We start from the raw sequence: 24,595 nt of genomic DNA on the forward strand, positions 1-24,595 counted from the left end.
GTTAATCAATAAAATAATTGAACAATTGATTCATGTTGAAATATTCTCTGGAGTTCTTCCACCACACGTCATGTAAAACATTCATCATTTTACATTTTCAGACCTTCCTCCTTCTTCCATCCTTCATCCCTTCATTTCCTTATTTTCTTTCTTTCTTTCTTTCTTCGGTTCTTGTCCACATCATCCCTCCATCCTTTCATCCTTCTTTCATTTCCTTCACTCTTCCTCTCTACTTTTATTTCTTCTCTCCATCCTTCTCTCTTTCTTTTCCTCATCCATCTTTTCATCCTTTGCTTAATTTCTTCTCTCTTTCCTACTCCTGTCATTTCCTTGTCCTTTCATTATATTTTCACATTTCAGCTTTCCTTCCTTCCTTCCTTCCTTCCTTCCTTCCTTTCTTCCTTCCTTCCTTCATTCCTTCCTTCCTTCCTCTTTTCTCTGTCCTTCCTTTCTCCCTTCTTTCTTTCTTTTTTTCCTTCCTTCCTTCCTTCCTTCCTTCCTCTCATTGTGGTACTCAGCTCCACGTTGACCTCAGCAGTGACCTCCTCCCTCCCCCCTTCCTCACTTCACCTCAGGGTCCCCCTCAGTCCCTGTGGGTCCTCAGGCCCCGCCCCTCCTCCTCAGGCCCCACCCCTGCCATCCATCAGTGTGGGGTCAGTTTGAATCAGGTCTTCAGGAGGCTCAGCAGGATCTCTGAGCTCTGATGTGTCTCTGCCTTCGTCCTCACAGAGTTCATATCTAACAGGGTTTAAATCAAGAAGAAGAGAAAAGAGAAGAAAAGAAGAGAAGAAAAAAGAGAAGAAGAGGATCAGTTATTTTTATTTTGACGTTTCCTGTATGAGCTGCTGGACCTTTGTGTTTCTGATGATCTGGATTTAAACTGAAGTGAAACATGAAGATGACGAGGAGCTGGACGACCATGACGATGACGATGACGATGATGATGCTGCTGCTGCTGTGCTGCTCAGGTCTGATATATTTATTATTGTTATGATTTTATTATGAAGGAGCAGGTTCAGGTCGCACCTGAGAGGTGACATCATACTTCACAGCTGAACTCAGGTCAGATTCAAATAATGTCAGTAACACAGAGTCTGTTTTCAGTCGGTGTAGGATTCAGATGTTTTAATGTTTGTTAAAGATGAAGAGGTTGATCAGCTGCTTGTTATTGATCTGCTTTAATCTTCTACATGTGTCTGAGTTTAGTTTCATTTAGTTTATTGATTTAGTTCAGTTGGAAGAAAAAACTAAAATATTTAATGATTGAAACAGATTCATTTTCTTTATTCAGCTTTTCAATATTTAAGACTGATCATAATAATAATAATAATAATTAATAATGTTGATAATGAAATAAAAGTAGTTTTAATTGTAAAATGTGTCTGAAGAAGCAGACACAGAAAGTCACACACACTCCATATTCATCAGCCTCATTTTCATACAGCAGACAGACTGTGTGTGTGTGTGTGTGTGTGTGTGTCTGTGTGTGTGTGTGTGTGTGTGTGTGTCTGTGTGTCTGTGTGTGTGCTCTGCTCTTGAACTTGATGAAAACCCTCTTCATTTGTTTGTTTGTTTGTCCTCAAGTCTGTTTGAGGCTTCAGACTGAGGTCAGAAGAAGCCACTACAGCATCAGTGCTGTTGCTATGGTTACCTGCAGGTTAATACACCTGGTTTCTCTGAAGAGCAGAGAGCAGGATCCTGATGCAGGATCAGAGTCTTTCAGGTTCATTTTCTGCTCATTTCTGTGTGTCATCATGACTGAAAGTCACAGCCAAAGCATTCTGGGAGCTGAAATCACTCATCAGTGTAGAGCAAATGATTATTTTGATTATTGATCATTTATAATAATTAGTTTGGTTTATGAACAGACTCAGAGTCAGAGCCTGTTACATGAAGTGAGTCATCGTTTCAGAAACCTTTAAACTTATAAGACTGCACCTGAAGTGAACATGACAGATTCTGATGGTTAATTAGCTGGATCCAATTAAACAATTAAAGCAGCTGTGTGTGTGTGTGTGTGGGTGTGGGTGTGTGTGTGTGTGTTTTCTGATGAAGGATTTACTGCTGTTTGTCATCTGTGGGGGGTGGGGGGTGGCTCTGTGTTCGGGTGGGGGGTGGGTGCTGCCATGGGACCACGTTCACGGTCAGTGTTGGGCGTGCGACAATACGCCACAGAGAGAGAGGGAGGGCTGCTGAACCTGAACTGAGACTCTCATGACCTTTAGGGGCCGAGGGGGGATTTTAGGGATTTGGAGGGCAGGTCGGGGTGAGGAGGGGGGGTGAGGAGGGGGGTGGACTGTCTGCTCCAGTGTTTTAAATCAACCCATCCCCCTTTTATATATAATGAGGACCCAGATGGGAGGCGTGTGGTTTAATCCTGAACCTGCAGTCTGAAGCGGTTCTCACAGCAAACAGTGATTCATCGTCAGCTGATCAGACGGACTCTGAGACATGAACTCTGTCCTCGAGTCTTTGTGTTCTTGTGTCCTTGAGTCCTTGTGTCCTTGAGTCCTTGAGTCCTTGTGTCCTCAGGTCTCTACAGACTCAAACAGTCCCAACAGTTTCCTAGAAACAGTTAAAATCATCAGCATCTGAATCAGATTCAGTGAGTTCACACAGAGGCGTCCTGTACACCCGCACCAGGGTTCGGGTCCAGGTGTACCTGCAAGTACGGGTTTTCAGCCTGTTTCTACATAAGAACAGTCAGAGAGCTGTAACCAGCTGCAGGCCGCCCTGTCAGACCAACTTCCTCCAGCAGAACCAGGACTGGGTCCCAGTTAGACCAGTGTTAGCAGAGTCAGTGAATTCAGGAAAATGGACTGAGACGTTTCCTGCTGAGAAAATCTTTTTGAGTCCAGTCAGGACAGTTGCAGACTGGATCCGACCAGGTTCAGTTCAGTTCAGGTTCCTTAGTGTTGATTAGGCTGATTCTGGCTGAATGTCGGCACACTCGGCTGAGGTCTGGCACCAGAGAATAAACTGTGTCTTGGCTCTGACAGAGAGTTTTACCTCCACCAGGGAGGTCGTGTTTTCACACATCTGTCTGTTTGTTTGTTTGTTTGTTTGTTTGTTTGTTTGTTTGTTTGTTTGTTTGTTTGTTTGTTTGTCAGCAGGATCCCACAAAAAGTCCTGAACCGATTTGCACCGAACCTATATCCAAATATATCATCTACTATGATATATTTGGATATAGATATTTTTTCCCTGAAGTCTGGTGCATGTTGTGACACTTGGCTGGTGGAGCTCTGGGTTCTGCAGTTGTTGGTTCAGTTTTGGACTGAGAAGCAGTTGCGGCCCAGTGTTGGCCCCCGGAGTCAGACTGTAGTCAGATGGTTCTGGTCTCGGGTTCATCCCAAGTCACTGAACATGTTGGTTTTGGCTTCCTGGGAAGTTTTTTGTAAAACCAGTTCTGTATCAGGAGAGTGATGTGATCCAGATCTGGTCCTGATGTCTCGGATATTTCGTCCTGTAAAAATAATCTGAGTTTGTGTGACTGTGGCTCAGTGTCAGAGCCGGAGACCGAGGCTCCATGTGACCGGGCTTTGGTCCACGTCTGGGTCAGTTCAGACTTCGGTGGTTTCGGCCTGAATCAGACCAGCTTGGTTGGCTTGGATGGTTCTGGAGGTGAAGGTCTGTGACGATTCATCTGCAGATGAATCAGGTTTATTTCTTTCTCTCGATGCTCGTAGAGGAAGTCTCAGTCCTCCGGTCTCGGAATCTGGATCAGAGCTGAAAACCAGCTTCAAAATAAGTTTGTGTTTTGAGCTGAGTGAGAAATGGTTCAAGAACTTTATGGTTCAGAGTCCTTTGTTCCTACAGAGGTGAACTTGGACTTGAACTTGGACTTGGACTTGGACTTGAAACTGAGCTGAACAGATAAAGGGACAGATGAGCAGCTTCATCACAACAGAACAAAACATCAGAGTGAAACCGGAGCAGCTGCAGAGTGAGGGGTCTGGTGTTTGGTGGTTTTGGTGTTTTTAGGGATTTGGGGGGGGGGGGGGGGGGGGGGGGGGGGGGGGGGGTCTGTTGTGTCTGGATTCAGACTTTTGTTGTCATTATTGTTGTCATTCATACTAAAGAAGGTTGAGGGTCTGGGGGAGGTTTTTGGGGGATCTGGGGGTTCAGACGTCACGGGGAGTCCTGCTGCCGTCCGTCGTCTGATTTTCTCCTCCCACAGCATCCTCTGAAAGACCAGCTGGGACCAGAACAAGATGGAGGGCAGGGGTGGGGGGTGGGAGTCGGCTGTGACATCGTCGTCTGAATGATGTGATCGGGGGAGGAGGGGGTGAGAGGGTGGGGGAGCCTGGGAAAGTCACCTCGACCAAGTTCAAGTTGAAAAGAGGAGGACGATGCGTTCACTGACCAGAGAGATGTCTCAGTGTCTCAGTGTGTTAACGTCCTAAAGCTTTTATTTTGACAGGATGTTGAATCTGCACTAACCCTTAAACATTGTTTCATGGTCTCTCACAAAATCCTGATCTTGTGTGTGTGTGTGTGTGTGTGTGTGTGTGTGTGTGTGTGTGTGTGTGTGTGTGTGTGTGAGTGTGTGGTTGCCGTTGGAGATGTGTTTTCTAGCCTCTTGTCTCATACCTGAGGAGGATGAGAGACCTGGGCTGAGGTGGAGAAGTGTAAATAACCTCCTCTCTGACTCTCGATGATGATGTGAAGGAGAATTCATCAGGACTCAGGAAAAGAATCTGACTGAACTTGCAACGAGGATTTTTTAAACTAACTTTATTTCTAACACATGGAGGATAAATCCTCCTTTAACCACAGAAACAAACAGGACTGAAATGTTGAAATAAGAAAACATGAAGGAAAATACAAACAGAGAAAGTTGTGAAATAATAAATAATTTCACAAATGTACATTTCTGTACATTTGTGAAATGGAGAAAGTTCATGTTTATGTCGTTACACACAGGGAGATTTAGTGAAACATCATTAATATATAGACTATAGTATTTATTGATGGCGATGATATTAAGTCTAAATCCATCAGCTTGTTCTTCATGATGACTCCTGACTGATTTAAAGAGAATAGATCTATATTTATGGATCTGAGTTTCTACATTTATGTGGCTCTGCTGTGGTTTTAAATGCTGCTGCAGCAAGGAATTGTGGGACGGCATGTCTCCTTTCCTTCGGTAAAGGAAGCTCCAGTGTTTCCTAAAGGAGATGAGAGAGGAAACAGTGAAGCTCCTTTCCTCATGAAGCTGCTCAGAGACTAAAGATCATTTCTCTCAGTCTGAAGCTTCAGGAGAGAAACACATTTCGACTCTTCTGATCTCCAAAGTTTATTATTATATTTTATTAATCATGTTTTCATGAATGATCCCGTCAGCTCCACCACAGACTCTCAGAGGTCAGAGGTCACCTGAACCTGACCCCCCCCCCCTTCCCCGTCTGTTTGCAGACTCATTCAGTCTGAGTGTGGGGGGGTGGGGCTCTTTAACAGAGCTGTCAGTCAGCTGCTTCTTTGCTGCTTTCCCATGATGCTTTGCTGTCCCTCCTCTTTGTGGTATGTCCTGAGGCTCAGTCAGACTGGGAGACCAGTTCAGCTCCCAGTTCACGATCCAGTACCAGTCCTCAGGGATCGTGTTCTTATGTTCTGAAGAAACCTCGTATCTCCAGTGATAAAAGACAATACATCATTGATCAGATCTGATCTGTTGTTTTTTTGTTTCTAATCAACAGTGAAGTGATAATGTGTGTTATTGATTATCACCATCATCATCATCATCACCGCCATCATCATCATCACCATCATCATCATCATCACCTCCATCCTCTCAGTGAGTATTTCCTGTTTCTTCATCTCAGACACATTTTCACATTTCAACATATGATGATGATTAAAAACAACAACAACAACAACAACAACAACAACAACAACACAGAGGAAGAAAGGCAGCAAAGGAACCGGGTCCAATAATAAAGCCAGAAATAAGGAACCATAGCTGACTTAGCTCAGGTTCTGGTCCAGGTTCTGGTCCAGCTCCTTTAAATGTTTGATCTGATATTTAATCAATAATCTAAAGTCGATCAGGCGTTTGGACTTCCTGAACCTCCACATCTCAAACTGCTCCTCCCTCACCTGTCTCCTCCTCTCAGGTGTGGGCGGAGCCTCAGAGCTGGCCTTCCTCAAAGAGCCCAGTGACGTCATTGCGGTGAGGGACCGCCCCCTGATGCTGGACTGTCAGGTAGAGGGGGAGGGGCCCATTTCCATCACCTGGAGGCAGAACGGCGTTCCCGTGGCGACCGGTGTCAAGGCGACGGTGCTTGGTAACGGCACGCTGCTCATCAGAAACTTCTCCAAGAGACGAGAAAGCAACGAGACGGACGCAGGAGAATATGACTGCGCCGTCCAGAACCGCTACGGCATGTTGATCAGCCGCAAGGCCCGAGTCCAGCTCGCCTGTGAGTGTCAACATCCTGCAGCGGCTAAACAAACAAACATAAACAAACAAACATAAAAATAGAGCATCATGTATTGACCAGTCTCTCCCCCTCTCCTCCCTCTCCCCCCCTAGCCCTTCCTAAGTTCCTGTCTCACCCAGAGTCTGTTGCTGTGGATGAAGGGGGCGTGGCCAGACTCACCTGTCAGGTAAACGGAATCCCAGAGGCCAACATCACCTGGCAGAGAGACCGACAGCACCTGAGCACAGAGGACCCCAGGTATGTCACTGTCAGGTGTAAGAAGTCAATGTTTACATAGTGACTCAAGGACAACTTACTACACTTTTCTCCTCTGGAGTTTTAACCACAACTCATGGTCTTCATCAGAGGATGGAGATGGGTCTGTTGACATCACGTGACCTAAATATGGAACTTCAGTCACATGTTAACAGGCACTCGCATACTTAATAAGGTTGTGTTGATGAGGACCATGAGAAATGGTTGAAAGCTCTGGAATAGCCAGTAAACAGACCCTGACTATAATGTGAATTTAACGTGTATCTCTGTGTCGTTCAGGTACACTCTGCTTCCTAACGGCGTCCTGCAGATCACCGGCGTTCGGCGAACAGACGGCGGTTTGTTCCGCTGCGTCGCCTCAAATATCGCTAACACTCGATACAGCCACGAGGCCCAGCTGTCCGTCACCGGTAAGACCAAACCTGGGGCAAAGAGACCCGCAGAGCTTCAGGTCTCTGTCTCAGTGTTGTTGATGTTCTCTGGTTTCTGTGGGTCCAGTTGCAGGATCCAGGATCTACCAGGAGCCCGCCATCCTGTCCGGTCCTCAGAACCTCACCATCAACATCCACCAGACCGCCATCTTGGAGTGCATCGCCACAGGAAATCCTCGCCCCATCGTGTCCTGGAGTCGCCTCGGTAATGACTCCACCATAAACCTCCATCACCTGTACCGCTCACCTGTACCGCTCACCTGTACTGATCACCTGTCTGTCTCTGTCCCTCAGACGGACGGTCCATCGGGGTCGAAGGGATCCAGGTTCTGGGAACAGGGAACCTGATGATCTCTGATGCGACTCTGCAGCATTCAGGAGTTTATGTGTGTTCAGCAAACAGACCAGGAAGCAGGTCCAGGAGGACGGCACTGGGACGACTCGTAGTACAAGGTGACCACACTCATACACAACAACAACAACAACACAACAACAAAAACAACAACACAACAACAAAAACAACAACACAACAACAACAAAAACAACAACAAAAACAACATCACAGGACGTGTCTCAGGTCTGTGACCTCACTGTGTGAACAGTCAGCGTTCTGTTTTCAGACTGTTTGCTGAACTTGAACTCGGGTGTCGTCTGTCAGTGTGTGTGTGTGTGTGTGTGTGTGTGTGTGTGTGTGTGTGTCTCTGCTCATGAATGTCAAGTTCAGCTCAGTTGCTGCTGCTGTCTGACTCTTCACCCCGACCTCTGACCTGTGGCCTCTGACCCTCTCTGTAAATCAGATGTGTGTGTGGTTGTTGGGGGATGGGTGGGGGGGGGGCGGTGTTCAGCTTCTGTCAGGACAAAGAAACAAAGAAAACTGGACACAGCCACAATGAAAACACAACAACAACAACAACAACAACAACGTCAGGGTTGAGTCGCCTCCGACTGTGGCTCTGATACTTTTTCTTTTATATTATTTTCTTGGGAAACAAGAACCTTTAGAACCTTTACATACATTTAGGGACATTTATAAACCTTTAGAGACGTTTATAAACATTAAGGAACCTTTATAAACATTTAGGGGGAACATACAGATATTTAGGAACATTTTAGAACCTTTGATCACATTTACAAACACTGAAGAACCTTTAGAACCTTCAGAAGCAAGAACAAAGCTTTAGACAACATTTACCTTCAGACGGATCAGCAGCACCTCTCACCTCTGACCTCTGACCTCCATCACAGGAGGCAGGAGGGAGCGATGCATACAGAGATGAAGAGGTGGAGGAGGAGGTCAGGATGTGTTCAGGTTTAATCTCAGACCTGCAGACTCAGACCCCTCCCCCCTCTTCTCCCCCCTCTCCTCCTCCTCGTTTCCTCACCTCCACCTTCATCATCAGTTCACCTTCATCTGTTTCTCTTTGTTCACTTTTCTTCCATCATTCCTTCCTTCTGTTTGCTTTCTATCTCCTCCTCTGTTTCTTCCTCACACTTCTTCATCTACTCCTCCTCCTCCTCCTCCTCCTCCTCCTCCTCCTCCTCCTCCTCCTCCTCCATCATCCATCATCCACCTCTCACTTTCTCACAACTCACACACAGACTAAAATCACAGAAAAAGAAGAATAAATTTTAGTTTCGATCAGTGAAACATGAAGACCTTCCTCCTCCTCCTCCTCCTCAAGTTCAGGCTATTCTTTCTTCTGAGGGACCAGGACCAGGACCAGGACCAGGACTGACCCAACTCCTCCCCCTCAGATCATTTGGTTCAGACTGGATGTTTTCATTGATTAATTATCAGAATGCTATCAGTTCATTTTCTGATTCATTGATTCATCGGCTCCTATTTTCAGTAACAAACACAGGGTGCGTTTGTTTCGTCTGCTGCTCGGCCCAGCTGCAGCTCAGTGTGTTAGGGAGGGGTCAGAGGTTAGGGGTCACACAGGCTCATTGTATGTGTGTGTGTGTGTGTGTGTGTGTGTGTGTGTTTCCCAGACTCAGAGCTTCATTAGAATATGGATTAGCATGTGAAGAGTCCCACTTCACAATGAGGACTTTATTCAGACTGAGACTCCGTCTGTCACACAGACACGAGTCACTGATGATATTAGCAACAGTGAAACTGACGGTGAATGACGTGTGAAGTCGTTTAAATGTTTCAGTTCAACAGAATAAAGTCACAGATAGTTTTAATTAGTCCGTGATTTTCATCTAAACAGTTTCATTCAAATATCAAATCTTAAATTTTATTAGAAACTTTATTCTTCACATGTTGAATCTCTGGAGCCGTCAGCTTTCATCGTCGTCATCTTCCTCCTCACTGAGTGAAACTGCTTCACACATGAACAACTGACGAATCTGAATGTGTGTGTGTGTGTGTGTGTGTGTGTGTGTGTGTGTGTGTGTGTGTGTGTGTGTGTGTGTTTTGCTCTTGAACTTGATGTGTTGAAGTAGCTGAAGCTACAGAGTGTGTGAAAGGTGAAAGGTCGTCTCTCTTCACAAATCAACTTTATTTCTCTATTAATGAACCCCCCCACCACACTTCTTGAATTGATAAATGGCTCCTATTCACCCCCTCCCTCACTCTCTCTCCCCCCTCTGACCTCTGACCCCCCCTCTCTTTAACATTTAGAGGGGTAAGGGCGGGGCTTCAGGGGGTTATTTGAGGTGACGGAGACCACATATGTATATGTGGTCTCTGTCACCGTGGAGACGGACTGGGTGGAGGCGAGACAGCACCTGTCTGTCTGACGGAGGACAGAGGGAGAGTCAGAGGTCAAAGTGGAGTTTAGGCACAAAGATGAGTTCAAGTTCATGTTCACACGTTTGAGTTTTCATGAGTAAATGAATTCAAATAAATGTTCAGATAAACATGTAAACAAAGATGTGATATGAACATATATATATATATATATGAAACTTAATATACAACATAGATTTATAAATATATATGAACATGTAAACATAGATATATATATATATATATATATATATATATATATAACCTTATCAATATTATATCAATGGAAAAATTTGTTTTCAGTTTAATTGTGTTTCATTTTCATTGTGATATCTTTGGAAGAGATTGACTACAAAGGTTTTGAGAAGATATACACTTTATCTGTCAAGAATAAATCACATTGTCACAATCATCGAAAAAGGTAAAAAATATTTTATTCCAACTTTATGAGCAACAGTGTATATATGAAACTTAATATATATAACATATAACCATATAAATACATAAACATGTAAACATAGATGTGATATGAACATGTAACTCTTTAAATATATATAAATATGAATAGTAAACATGTAACATACATGTGCAGCTGAGATAATAAATGTCTGCTGATCAATGCAGGATGAGATTCTTAAAGTCAACAGTGTCACTGTGAAGGAAAATTTAAATGGAGTTTGTTTGAACGAGGTGTTTAATATCATCCGTAGAACTATGTAAATATCAGAGGCCAAAGTTTTTACTGCTGCTGGAAGATTAAATTTCAAAAACATCAGATATTTTCTATTGACAGTGAAACAGTGAGATCAGCTGTTAGTTTGTCTTCTTTCATTAAAGTTATAATGAGATTCTAATCAGATTCAGTTGAGTCACAGTGAGTGTGAGTGTGTGTGTGTGTGTGTGTGTGTGCGTGTGTGTGTGTGTGAGAACCTCTGCTGCTCTCTGCTGGTCTGCTGACAGTACTACAGTTATTACAGCTGCTTCTATCATTGGTGGAAAGTAACATGTGATGGAGTACTGAGGTGTCGCTGTGAGGCAGTTACTTACTTATGTGTGAGAAAAGCTACAGAACTACAAACTAAAAAATATGAAGTAATGTTATATAAAGTATTTGAATTTAGCTCCACCTCACTGTTGATCAAAAATAATGACTAAATAATATAAAACTAATCTGTCAGAGGCCATTCTGCCGATGACACTTTGATCCTTAGATCCTTCTTCACAAATAAGAAGCTGAAAACAGAAAAGAAAACAATGTTTAATCAATAATCAAAACTGTTCCTGGTTCATTTTGTATCAATTGATCGAATTCAGCTCTGATTCTCAAGAACGACATGGAACTAATATGGAGGAGCAGGTTTCTGAGCTGTAGAGCCTCACAGAGGTCAGAGGTCAAACTGAGGGAATAACGAGTGAAAACAGTCAGAACAAAAGAACAAACTGATTCTTAATGAAACCGTGTGTTTCATAATTCCGGGTCACGTTTCCTCATGATGACACACCGCTGTATATATCAATACTCTGTTCTCGTCTGTCTTTGTGCAGCTCCTCCAGAGTTCGTGCAGTGGCCTCAGTCTGTCTCCAGACCAGCAGGGGGCAGCGCTGTCTTCAGCTGCACTGCGTCCGGCGTCCCTGAACCTCACCTCATCTGGCTGAAGAACGGCAAACTGCTGACGCCCAGCGGCAACGTCAAACTCACCAACGGAAACACGTAAGAACTTAAAGGAAGTGAGGATTTCTGAACCTGGTTCTTTTGATTGTTTCTTCAACCACTGAAAGTCACATGGTCGAGCAGCAACTGCTGTGTTCTGCAGAGTGAAATGAACAGCTGTTTCTTCTTAAACCAAAAGGATCTTATACTTACTAAATGTCTCTTTGTCTCCCCCTGCAGAACGCTCGCCATCACCCGGATCACGCCGGAGGACGAGGCCATCTATCAGTGCATTGCCGAAAACAGCGCCGGCACAAACCAGGCCAGCGCTCGTCTCGCCATCAGCCAGGGGCCCGAGCTGCCCGAGGCCCCCGTCGGCCTCCAGGCCACGCCCCTCAGCTCCAGCAGCCTGCAGCTGACCTGGGAACAGCCCACAGAGCACGTCAGCCAGCAGATCATTGGATATGTGCTGCACATACGACGACTGGGGGGTGAGAGACTGAGATTACACTGAATGAGATTAAACGAGATCAGATTAGAGGAGAAGAGTCAAAGAGATTACACTGAACAAAAATGAGAAGAAGTGGGACGAGATGAGACTAGATTAGATAAAACCAAATCAGACAAAATGAGATTATCAGAGATGGTGTAACATTACTGAAGATAAAACGAGATTAAAATTAATCTGAGAGATTACATTAGATTAGATTAGATTAGATTAGATTAGATTAGATTAGATTATTTTAGATTATATTTAAATTAGACTGGACAAAGTGAGTTTATCAAAGACAAGGTCAAATGAGATTAAAGATGAAACAGCATTAGATAAAACGAGGCAAGATTAGTGATGACAAGACAACTCAAGATGAGACGAGATATTAGACAAAAGACAGATTAGCAGGATGAGAGAGATTAGACAAAATAAAATGTGGAGTGAAATGAGGTTTAAACCAGATTAGACCAGAGGTGATGAGATTAGATAAACCAAAACAAACAAATGGGATTAGACAAAAGAAGATATGAGATTATCTGAGATGAGACAGAATTAAAGAAATTAGATTAGATGAGACAAGATTAAACAAGATAACATGAAATGAGATGAGATCAGATTAATTAGATGAGACAAGGTGATATTAGATTATTACATTAATATTGGGTGAGACACAAAACACTGGACATGACAAAATCAGAGTAGATGAGATGAGACGGGATGAGACAGTGACAAGAAACTAGATTCTGAATGAGATGAGATGAGATTAAATCAGACAAATGAGATTTACACCAATCACAGAGTGACTGATGCTTGTTTGTGATTGGCTGGAGAGAAAAGTTGGTTCTTTGCGCAGCAGGTCACTGCACTGATCAATAAAATACAACCAAGACTGTGACCTTTAACCTTTAACCTGTGACCTGCGTGTCCTCAGAGCCGGACAGTGCAGAGCTGCAGGAGGCCGTCAGTAAAACGACCTTCAGACACGAGTTCAACAACCTGGAAGCAGCCACCACCTACTCCATCTACCTGAAAGCCTACTCTGCTCTGGGAGGCAGCCAGCAGTCCGACACCATCACCGCCACCACGCTGGGAGGAGGTACGGCGTCCGGTCACGGACCAGACGTTTAAAGATACCTGTAAAAGACGTCCGTCCAAGTTTAAAATTCACTGGACAATACAAAGTGAAAAGTCATATTCTTCAGGTTTTAGAAAAGACGTCCAAACACATCTGGTCACATATAAAATACTTCAAAATAAAAGTTTAGTGAAGGAAAAGAAGGATGTTTAAATTTGGTTGAAAATAGAAGATGTTGGGATGAATTCTTCGGGCCGGTGAAACACACCGACAGTAACCAGTCTGTCTCTGTCTCCGTCCCACAGTTCCCAGTTCTCCCAGCTTCTTCACTAAAGTCCTGAACCAGACGGCCATGCAGGTTTACTGGGAGCTGCCCAGTAAGCCGGGGAAGCTGGAGGGCTTCAGACTGGAGTACCGCGGGGTTTCCAGTCCAGATGTCCAGGGGCAGGAGACCTTCCCAGGACACATCAACACCCACACCATCTCCCACCTGGGTCAGTGCAGTTAAAGGGACAGTACAACATTTCAATGGGAACATCCCCCCTGCTGTCGATCTTTGTGCTAAGCTAGGCTAACACTTTCCCTCTGCTTCCAGTCTTTGTGCTAAGCTAACCCTTCCTGTAATGATATGTAAAGAACAGATACAAAACACAGTAGTGTAACAGTTTATTATAAACCAGTTATTACATGTTTGTGTATTGATTATAGATTATCTGATTTTAAAATCTGAAACTGAAGTTATCCTGTAAAATATTTCAGAATAAGAGCGTGGTGTTTCAGTGTGAGTCTGTTTCCTTCCTGCAGAACCAGCTGCAGTCTACGAGATCCAGCTGGTGGCGTTCAACGGGAACGGAGACAGTCCGTCCAATCGCCGCCTGGTGTCTCTGGCAGAGGGAGGAAACACTGCAGCAGGTAGGACCTCTCACCTCTGACCTCTGACCCCTCCACTATAACCAGTGGAACCAGTCTGACTTGTTGTCTCTGTGTCCCTCAGCTGGTCCGAGCTGTAACTGTGACCAGTCTGACGGTTCAATGTCCACTCTGCTGGTCGGTGTTCACAGCGGCCTCGCCTGCATCCTCTGCTGTTTGCTCTTCATCCTGCTGGGATACAGACGCAGGTAAGACCTGCATCTTCATCATCATCATCATCATAGTCGTGGTCGTCGTCATCATCGTCGTCATCATCGTCGTCATCGTCGTCATCGTCATCATCATCATCGTCATCATTATCATCGTCATCATCATAGTCGTAGTCGTAGTCATCATCGTCGTCATCGTCATCATCATCATCATCATTATCATAATCATAATCCTCACTTTGCTCTGTGTTCAGTTTGTTCTGCAGGAAAGCAGCGAGCTGGGAGGCTCCGCCCACCCTCAATAGTGTCAGAGGTCCCAAAGGTCACACATCTGAGAACATTGAGCTCAGCCAGGTAACACTCTCACACACACACACACACACACACACACACACACACACACACACACACACACTGCGGTGACACAGCTGATTCTAACACGTCTCTTGATTATGACCCGTCACCTGCTTCCATTCACCCTGGTTTCCATGGCGACCTACATTATTCCTGCTGCTGCTGAACCTGTTGTACTGTCGACTGTCATCGTCTCTTTAGTCTTCACCTCTGTTGTCACTGAGGTGCACTGTTACCATGGATACAGGTGTTGTTTACCTGTTGTATAGCAGACTGTACCAGCTGTTACAGCAGCTCCTGTTCTGTCATTGTTCAGCTTCAGACCAACACAGTCATTATTATTGTTGTTTAACAGTTCACCTGTCTGCTCCGCCCACAGAGATGTGACTCCACCCCTCCTCCAGTGATGGTCATGGTTGAACCCGCTCCACCCATCAGACCCGGCACAGGCACTGGATAAAACACCATAACTGCTACTACCCCCACCTCCCTCCTCCTCCTCCTCCTCCTCCTCTCCTCCTCCTCCTCTGAACTCCAGCCTGGCGCCTCCTCCTCTCCTCCTGACAGCCTTACAGCCACTTCAGCCTTTATGAATGAGTGAGATTAGATGATTGAGATGAAGATGATGATGATGAATCTGATACCACAGGGACCAGTGCAGACTGAAACCAAAGCTGCATCCTGATTGGATCTTAAAGACAAACCACCGGTCACATGACTGCGGCTGGTTTCCATGTGGTATCAGGTTCTAGGTCGCCGCCGTGGCGTCCCGGACGGTTGCTGTTAAAACCAAAACCTTTTTCTTCAGTTTGGGTCATTTTGAGTTTGTCACCGTCGGTGCCGAGTTTCTTGAGACGATGAGGCCTTCTGCCGGTCTGACCAGAACCGGGTCCTCAGAGGATCACTGTGGTTTATTTGACCCCCGCCTCCCCGAGCAGGTATCTGACCTGGGGGGTCGGTCCTCTGAGGCCCAGAGCCAAATGTTTGTCTGGTCGGCCGGCGTCTGCTCTGCTTTAGCCTTTTAGTGTTTGTTTGTCTCACAGAGTTCACCTCAGGTCAGGATGTAGAGGAGGCCCACAGTCAGCTGGTTGTTCTCCTCCCTCCCTCCCTCCCCCCCTCTCTCCCTCCCCCCGGCTCCTCCACCAAACTCTGCACCTCCAAAGAGAGCTACCTTGGGCTCGACACCAAACGCCTGGACCACAGGCGACCGTTAGCCTCCTGCTGCTGGTCAAGCTAACCTACCTCAAACCAAAAGGCTCCTCCAGAGCCACTTTACCATTCTCTACCTGTTTTGTACCAATGCCGACGTCCTGCCCCCGACCGTCACAGAGAAACCCTGGAACTCTGAATGTTGCTCGTCTGAACCCCCCCCCCCCGTCCATGGTCGTCCTCCTCAGGGAGAAGCTCTCAGCTCTTTGACTTGTCCTGACACTTCCTGTCTGACTCCAACAGCTTCCTCCAGTGCTGCTTCAAGGGCCCAAAAAGATTTTCCAACTTAGTCCAGATACCTGTCTGTCCTCCACAGCAGAGTTACCTCCATAAGATCCACTTTCATCATGGCCATGTCGTAGCTCATCAAGTCCAGGGACCCTTTGGTTTACTGACGTCCTGTATTCAGGGCTGTGTAACTTCCCTGCTGGTTGAACCTACAGAGTCTGGGTCCTGAAGCTCACTGGAGATGCTGGAGAATGACCTTTGACCTGAGCTGCAGAGGAGATGTAACTGACAGAAGTCTGTGCGTCACTGCTTGTCGTCATGGAGACGCATCCTCCTCTGCAGACGTCTCACCTCTACCTGAGAGGAAACGACGAGGACTTGAGTCGACACACAGCCGGACCAGGAAAGTCTGGACTCTGACGTCTCCGCTCTTTTCTGTTCCTAGTTTTAATGAACGCTTTGATGTTTTATTTTTGCGGAGTTAGCCACTTCCTGTCACCTGCCTGCAGGTGTGTTCTGCCTCGTCAGCCATGTTTGAATTGTCCTCTTGACCTGTTGTTTTATAACGTCTGACATGAATTGCTGATATTTAGAAACGAGCTGAACGACGTCCAAAGAAAAAAACAGTTTCCACCAGTTTCTTTTCTGTTTGTTCTCACTTCCTGTTCCGCAGGTGAAGAACAAACTTTCACTTCCTGTTCCGCAGGTGAAGAAAAAACGTTCACTTCCGGTCCCGCAGGTGAAGAACAAACTCAACCAAAAGAAGCTTTTTATATTTCAGATGAACACTGAGGAAGTGTTGAAGTGAATTTATATTTTCATATATTGTAACAGGAAGATTAACGAGTCATAAACCAAATGAGTGAATGATGTGAACACGTTGACCAAAAGCTCCGTAATTCTTCTGATTCGTTACCTCAGAGCCACAGTCTGTGTTCAGTTTGTGGTTGAATGTCTTTACAGCTTCTGTCTCTGCTTCTGACACTGACCCCGAGACCCTGAGACCCTGAGACCCTGAGGACCTGAGGACTCTGAGTCTTTCAGATATTTCCTGTTGAAACCTATGAAGCCTTTTAATATTTAGTCCTTTGAGGTAAAATGAGTCCAGCTGATCTGCAGGACGGAGGACCTGATTAAACAGCTGGTTTGGATCAATCTCCGGTGGATCACAGTATAGAAACAAATTTTACTTCCATCGTCTGAGTCCAGACTTTGTCACCAGAACGCCAACGAGTCAAGTTGCATCAAGTTTATTCGAGTTCTGTTGAGTCCTTCTGTCCTCAGGGTCAATGGTCAAAGGTCACTGTCAGGTGGGAGCTCCTCGCTGCCTTCCTCTCCGCTCTGTAATGAGCCGAGTGATTTAAAAATATAAAAGCAGAACAAACTAAATGTTTTTATAAAGTTGTTGATGATTTTGTTCTATTTCAAGAACTTTCTTCTTTCAGTTCGTATTTTTCTGTTGCTGCCGTTCGGTGGTGAAGAGGAAATTCTGCCAAAATGAAAACCTGTAAAGAAGACCATTTTCATTTTTTATTATTATTGCTAATAATATTATAATTATTACCATTTACCCCCCCCCCCCCCCCCCCCCCCCAACTTCGCTTTCTGTTTTGTTGACTTTTCCTGATTCTTTTTGTTGGTAGTTGAATGATGTGAAAATGTTTCTAGAAGATAAGAAAAGTTGTTTCCAGCTGAAGGTAGAGAACGTTTTACAGTGGACGAAGCCATGGTTAATAATAAGCCATACATGTGATACCTGAGCCATATGTTACGCAGCTGTTCAGAGTTATTTTATATAAAAAGCTGATGATTTTATCCTGTTGTTGGTTTAAACTCAAACTACCTCCAGCTGTCGACGCGCTGTAGAAACTAAAACTAAATGTAGAGATGTAGTGAACGAAGGCTAGAACCAATGAGAAGAGTGATGCTTTAATGTTACTGATTTCTTTTCTCTCAAAACATTTTATTTTCAATAATGTGTCGTAAATTTTCCCCAAAGCTTTAAACTGCTTTTAAAAAGAACAGAACAGATTGAGGACGAACGAGAAAAACAGATTCACACCTCTGTCCTTCTGCTGACACCAAATACTTACATTTAGGAAAAAGATTTTTAATTAAGTTTGGTCGCTACCATCTTTAACGTGCTGAGCTTCGCGCTGTGTGTTGGGATGAACCTGTAGTCTCTGAGCTTCACCTGTCTGTTCGTCTGATGAGTCGACACATGAAACCAAATAAAAATAAAGTAGAAAACAGAGTCTGCTGCTCGTTTATTCTGTCGAACTGAACTCTCTCTCTTTACATCGAACACTGAATGTTTGTGTCCAGACAACAGCTGTTTTATCCTCCGCTCGTCATCTCATTAGTTTGTCTTTCAAAGAACTGATGATTCAGCTCGTTATCACTTCATCTGCATTAATTCATGATAATTGGTTGATTGATCAGCTGACGTGTTTTAAGTTCTTATTTCCTCAGATGTCGGTCTGTTCTGTCTGTGAACTTCTGCCTCTCATCCCGTCCAGCACCTGTGTCCTCACTCCTTCATTCTGATTCTTTCATTTGTCCAAAAACACAAACACGAGTAAATAAACTGGTCTCAGATCAGAAACCAGATCATGATGTAATGTTTTTAGTTTCATTATTTCACTTGATCATTAATCTCCATCTGATGTGAGTTTATAAACAAAGATGATCGTTGGCAGAAATGTCTCGTTAGTCATCAGTCATCTGAATGAGTGAATGACTGAGTGAGTGAATTACTGAGTAACTGAATGACTGACTCAGTGAGTGACTAAGTGAGTTAGTGACTGACTGAAACCAGCTGACACTAGGCTTGATGTTGATAGGATGAGATGATGTCATGAATGATGTCATGAATATGATAATTAATGTATTATGTCATTTAGTTCATTACGTCCTCAATCACTGATCACAATCACACACACAGTCCAGACGGGCTCCTGGTTTGGACCTGGTCTGGTTAGTTTCAGAGGTCAGATGAACTCACTCAGAGAAAGAGATTTTCTTCTTCAGTTCAGAGACACGGATGAAGAACAGACTTTACTGAGTCGGTTTAAACACGAACGACAAACTCCTCAAGTTTTAAACTGACACAAGAAAAATCACATCAAACTAAAACCTGTTAAACTTTAACTTTAATTAAACTGAACTCAGATCACAAAGTTTCACATCTTCATTTGTGTGGATTGGTCAGTGTCTGTGTAGTCCTGGCCTCTGATTGGTCAGTGTCAGTCTCCTGCTTTCTGGGAGCCGGGTCCGACTCCTGCTCCCCACTGTGAGGATCCTGTCTGGCGGACAGTCGGTCCAGAGATCGGGGCGAGGCGTCAGCGCCAGTCGTAGTCCGGCGGCAGCAGGCAGCGAGGTCGGCCCTGAAGGAAGGAGTGTAGAAACCGTAGATGACGGGGTCACAACAGGTGTTCAAGTTCCCGAACACAAAGAGGGCGTGGTGAACGTACTCAGGTGTGACACGCAGCATGTCGGGCTGGAACCAGTACCAGATCCCCAGCAGGTAGTACGGAGTCCAGCACACCACGAAGGACAGCACGATGACCACCGTCATCTTCAGAGTCTTCATCCGAGCCTTCGGGATGATGTCAGTGCCGCTGCGACGCAGGTACGACTCACCTGCTGAGAGAGGGAGGGACTATCGCAGTGATCTGGAGGTGAGGGACAGGTGTACAGGTATCCAGGTGTTGTACAGGTGTGTCACAGGTGTTTGTTACCTTTTTCCCTCTGGTGTTGCTGGTGGATGTGCACCAGTATCCGACTGTAGCAGCAGCTCATCACCAGCAGGGGGACGACGTACAGCGTGGTGAAGTGGAACATGTTGTAAACCGTCTCCTGCCAGCGGCGCCTGAAGCTGCCGTGAGTCGCACACTGAGTGAAATCTACGCCCTCCACCCTGATCGCCCTGAAGATGAAGAGCTGGACACAGACGGAGACAGGTGAGACAGAAACAGGTGAGACGGAGACAGTCCCACTGCTACCGGAGGACAGGTGAGATTTGGCCTCAGTGAGTCTGAGGGGACGATGGTTTCAGCAGCTGTTGTTACAATCAGTTACTAACACGACGAATCCTGAAGTCACGCAGTGATCAGACATGAAGCTGAAGACCAGTGATGTGTCACATGGTCACATACTCAACATTTATAAACAACAATCTCTGTTTTGACTCTAAACTGCAGTGAGAAGGTGTTTGATGTTCAGGTGTGATGAGGTGAGCAGATATTCACTGTATTAAAACATCTGTTCTCCAGCTGAACCAAACCAAACTAAACCTGCCCAAACTGGACTGAACCGAACCAAAGAGGACTCTGACGTGAAGTGGACTCTAATGATCAGAGTCCACTTCACGTCAGGGTTTTGTGTAGTCAAACTAGCTCAGTCAAACTGACATCTGTTTGTTTCAGCTGTTTTCCAGCTTGTAGCTTCTTAGCGTTACTAGCATTCCTAATATAAACCAAGGGGAGCAGTTAGCCCGAGCTAACAGCAGGAGGTTTTGCACATTTAATCTCTCCATCAGAAACCACAACATTCCTGCAGAGATTAATGTTCAGGTTTGACTGAGGGTTTACTGCAGGAGCTGCTGTGAGCTGAGAACCTTCACCTGGACCAGAGGAACCTGCAGCTGGACTGTAAACAGTAGTTATGATCATGTGGTCATCAACTGTTCTTCATCACGCCATCCTCAGGTTAACCTGACTCCGCCCCTCACTGCGAACCCACCTCATCTGATAAATATTAATGTTAGAAGCGGAGTGATGATGAAACAGTCAGTCTGTTCACAGCATCCGAGGAAACAAGACAGATTCTTCCTCTTCTCAACATGTGCCCACACACAACCAATCACAGCAGAGAGTTTACCTGCAGCCAATCAGAGCTCAGATTCTGGAGCTGTTCCCTGTTTTAAATGTGATACTGTCAGAAAGCTGCTCTGTGATTGGTCCGAGAGGAGACTCAGGTGAAACAACCTGTGGTGACTTTTTTGTTTTCTGACAGATGCAAATAAATCAAATGTTTCCTGTTTCCTACAGCATGTGTCACCTGTGCTGATGTGTTACCTGTGCTGCCATGTTACCTGTGCATACGTGTTACCTGTGCTGATATCTACCTGTGGTGACGCCAGCAGCACGCTGAGGCTCCAGGCCAGCAGCAGCATGCGCCGGTTCCTGCAGTGCGCGCTCAGAGCGTCCAGTGGGTGCAGGATGGCGTGCTGTCGGTCGAGGCTGATGACGACGAGGATGAAGGCAGACGCGTGCATGGCGAACAGCTTGAGGAAGCAGAGCAGCTTACAGAGCGCGTCTCCTCCGTACCACTGCACCGTCACGTTCCACACAGCGTCCAGAGGCATCACCACAAACGTCATCATCAGGTCGGCCGACGCCAGGCTCAGCATCAGCGGTCGCAAGTGAGATGCCAGCCGACGGCCACGCCCACGCCACACGCTGGCCAATAGGGCCAGGTTACTGCAGGCCGCGAACAGGAAGAGGACCAAGGTGGCTCCAACACGGAACTGAGCAGCACGGGTGAAACTGGGAGCCTCCCAGTCTGTGAGAGGGGGGTACTGGGAGGTGTTGGGAAGGGGCAGGGCTGCGGAGCTGGTGGGTGGAGCCAGTGATGACAACCTCAGGATGGACCAGTTACCTGACATCCTGCAGGGAAGGAGAGGGAGGAGTTCAGGTGAGATTCCAGACTGGGGTTTGATTATAGGACAGTTGATTCTGATTATTAATTCAACGGTTCCCAACCTTTTCCAACTCAAGGACACTTCCCCCACCCACATCTCACCCTGTAACAATATGGAGGCCCAATAATGACACCTTACAGCATTTTGATTTTAATGATATCGATCAAACATTGGCTTATAACAGTGATAGTCATTAATAGTTACAAGTTAATAATTATTTTCACAAAAATTATAGATGCAAATTGTTCAAATTGTTGTTAAATTGTTTTGCAAATTATTTCACGTTCCACTTGCAATACCTTCGCAGCCCACAGGTTGGGAACCACTGTATTAATTGTTCATCATTCGTTCTGCAGAGACTTCCTCCCTGAACCTTTTAAAATGACTTTAACTTCTTCAGTTCAGCTGTAACTTCAGGTCTTTGTCACCTGGTCGACAAACACCATATCTGAACATATTGTCAGGTTTTTAAAGGTTTCCTGCAGTGATGTCCATCACACACACACACACACACACACACACACATACACACACATACACACACACACACACACACACACACACACACGTCAACAAATCAAACACTGAACATTTACAAATATGAGTACCCAGGGTGTGACTCCCCCAGCGATGTTCAGTGTTTGTGGAGTTTCAAGGCGAAATTAAACAAATCAATAGAATCAACGTTTGTGATTATGCAGACGACACCCTGGTTTCCCTCCCACTTCCTGCAGGTCCACAGAATAATCCAGTGACTGAACACTGCTGTTTCCATGAGTCTGGATTCTAAGTAAGACTTTATCCTCAATACAAAATGTACCAGTGGGATTAAAAAGATCCAGTTTGTGTAACAGGTGAATGTGTTGTAGGTTGATCGTAGGTGTGTAACGCTCACAGAGACGTCAGTCGTCCTCACTGCTGAGGGACTGTAGTGTTTTGCTGTAATAGAGAACAGTAGCGTCTCAGGTGTCCTCACTGAGAGACGCTGTTGTCAGGTCACGACCTGGTTACAGCTTCAGCGTCTCACATTGTAAAATCATCATCTATCTACAACATCTACTTGTCCTCTGACTCCTCAGATTTATCTTGTGACCCCCTGAGAGGTCCTGGTCCTAAGGTTGAGAACCACACCAGCAGACACAGAGATAGTAACAGGATCTGCAGGTTTCTGTTTGACTGAAGCAGAATCACCTGCTGTGCTCTGATTGGACGCCTGCTGTCTATCTACCTGCTAACAGTCCATCAGCTCTTATTGTGACGGAGACTTCCTGTCCGTCCCTTCTGATTAAAGATCACAGATAAGAGTCTCGTTAAAGCCCAAACACTCTGTGGAGAACCTGAGGGGTTACCATGGTAACTGATTCACATCGACCAATGAGGAGTCAGCTGACAGTGACTCAGACCAGGACCTGGACTGTTTCACCTGTTCAGGTTTTAAATCAGACCTTGCCACAGAGTCAGTTATTATTATCCTCAGCAGGATATAAAGTGAAGAATCAGTAACTGTAACGCAGTGATGTCACATCCTCAAAGTATTTCTACACTGTGGTGTTAGTATTAGAACTTCAAAGTAAAAGACCCGAGTACTTCCTCAACTGAACATATAGTTTCTTTCTGTATCATCCTGTCACATTGTTATATAATATTATGTAGTTATATTCATTCATCTACTGAATACAACAAAACACCATCCATATTAATGTTGATGTGATATTGATGATTCTGAAATGAACACACACATACGCACACACACACACACACACACACACACTGATCCTGCTGCCAAAAATAACTGCAGATGCATTGTGCTGTAACCTGACCTGTGTGTGTGTGTGTGTGTGTGTGTGTGTGTGTTCATGATGTCACCTTGGTAACCTCCACCTCTTTCTCTGCAGATCAGAAACCTACAGGGCTGCAGGCCCCTCCTCCTGCATCTGATTGGCTGGAGCAAATTAATTAAACTGATGTCGAATCCTAACCTCCTGCTTACCTCCAGATAACCTCCTGCTAGCCTCCTGCTAACCTTGAGCTAACCGTTCCTGTACTAACATGGACCCTACCAGACCAGATCCAGGTCTCTGCAGCACTGAGACTCTGGACTAAACATTGTCTTTACGTCGCTCTCATTAAAATCCCGACCAGATTCATTACATGTTGAGTTTAAACTCAACACTTCATTGACTGAGAGGCTGAATTCCTTTACAAAATTCACCTTATATAGAGGGACAGGTTAACCTGGACGAACCCTGTCCTCACCAACCGAACAGCAATCATCCTACAAGAACCTCACATTGGGACTGTATTTGTGCTAAGCTAAACTAGCTTCCCCCCCTTTGTGCTAAGCTAAGCTAACCAGCTGTTGGCTGTAGATTCAAACTTTCATCCTTCACGTTTTGACATCAGTGAAAAGTATTGTAATGTTGTGACGTCACAGTGACCAGGACTGAACACTGATCCTGGTTCAAGACCAGGAGGCATTTGACTTAGTTTCCATCGTTCTTGTTCGGGGATTAGAGATTAAAGTTGTTGTCATGCAGAGCAGTCCCTTAGTGTTAACGCTCAGAGTGAAACAAAACGTATTTATCTTATTTATTTATATCGTTTTTATACAGTTATTATATTTAATAATCTGCTTCCTCACAGATGATTTCAACCTGTTTCCTGTAGAATCTAAAGACAGTCATTGACAGGCTTTTATTGTGAAAGGATAAGTGTTTTTACCTGAATCTTTTCTCCTCCTCAGGTCAGACTCTTCTGTTCTCCTCTGCTCCTCATATTCTCCCCTCACTGCAACACAACAGCAGCACACACACAGAGAACCCAGAAGAACCTGCAGAACCCAGATCAGTTCAGGGTCCTGTCCACAGCCGCAGCAGCTCTGATCTGAAACACTGAGCAGACTGAAGACGACTGCAGCAGGAGGAGGAGCTCTGTGT

At 45.2% G+C, this 24,595-nt stretch overlaps 2 protein-coding genes across 4 annotated transcripts; one reads left to right on the forward strand and one right to left on the reverse strand.

The window, feature by feature from the left end:
- Window positions 1-736: 736 nt before the first annotated feature.
- LOC130172578 (immunoglobulin superfamily DCC subclass member 3-like) lies at window positions 737-15,016 on the forward strand. The gene is made up of 14 exons (XM_056381387.1): window positions 737-968; window positions 6,117-6,422; window positions 6,536-6,680; window positions 6,978-7,108; window positions 7,197-7,334; window positions 7,424-7,582; window positions 11,412-11,577; window positions 11,758-12,008; window positions 12,942-13,106; window positions 13,391-13,579; window positions 13,890-13,997; window positions 14,080-14,203; window positions 14,419-14,518; window positions 14,898-15,016. Exons 1-14 carry the CDS (start codon window positions 893-895, stop codon window positions 14,976-14,978), a joined length of 2,139 nt encoding a protein of 712 aa, XP_056237362.1. The 5' UTR covers window positions 737-892; the 3' UTR covers window positions 14,979-15,016.
- Window positions 15,017-19,090: 4,074 nt separating this feature from the next.
- LOC130172370 (gonadotropin-releasing hormone II receptor-like) lies at window positions 19,091-24,518 on the reverse strand. Of its 3 annotated transcripts, XM_056381060.1 has the most exons (5): window positions 24,381-24,518; window positions 21,084-21,624; window positions 19,696-19,897; window positions 19,429-19,600; window positions 19,091-19,341 (listed from the first exon to the last, which is right to left on the reverse strand). In XM_056381060.1, the coding sequence occupies exons 2-5, from the start codon at window positions 21,621-21,623 to the stop codon at window positions 19,146-19,148; spliced, it is 1,110 nt and encodes a 369-aa protein (XP_056237035.1). In that variant the 5' UTR covers window position 21,624; window positions 24,381-24,518; the 3' UTR covers window positions 19,091-19,145. The 3 variants fall into 3 exon arrangements, with proteins under 3 accessions (XP_056237035.1, XP_056237034.1, XP_056237036.1); XM_056381059.1 differs by having other exon boundaries at window positions 19,091-19,597; XM_056381061.1 differs by having other exon boundaries at window positions 19,091-19,600.
- Between the last annotated feature and the right edge of the window lie 77 nt (window positions 24,519-24,595).

Source organism: Seriola aureovittata, chromosome 7, assembly GCF_021018895.1.
Source record: "Seriola aureovittata isolate HTS-2021-v1 ecotype China chromosome 7, ASM2101889v1, whole genome shotgun sequence".
Taxonomy (NCBI): Eukaryota; Metazoa; Chordata; class Actinopteri; order Carangiformes; family Carangidae; genus Seriola; species Seriola aureovittata.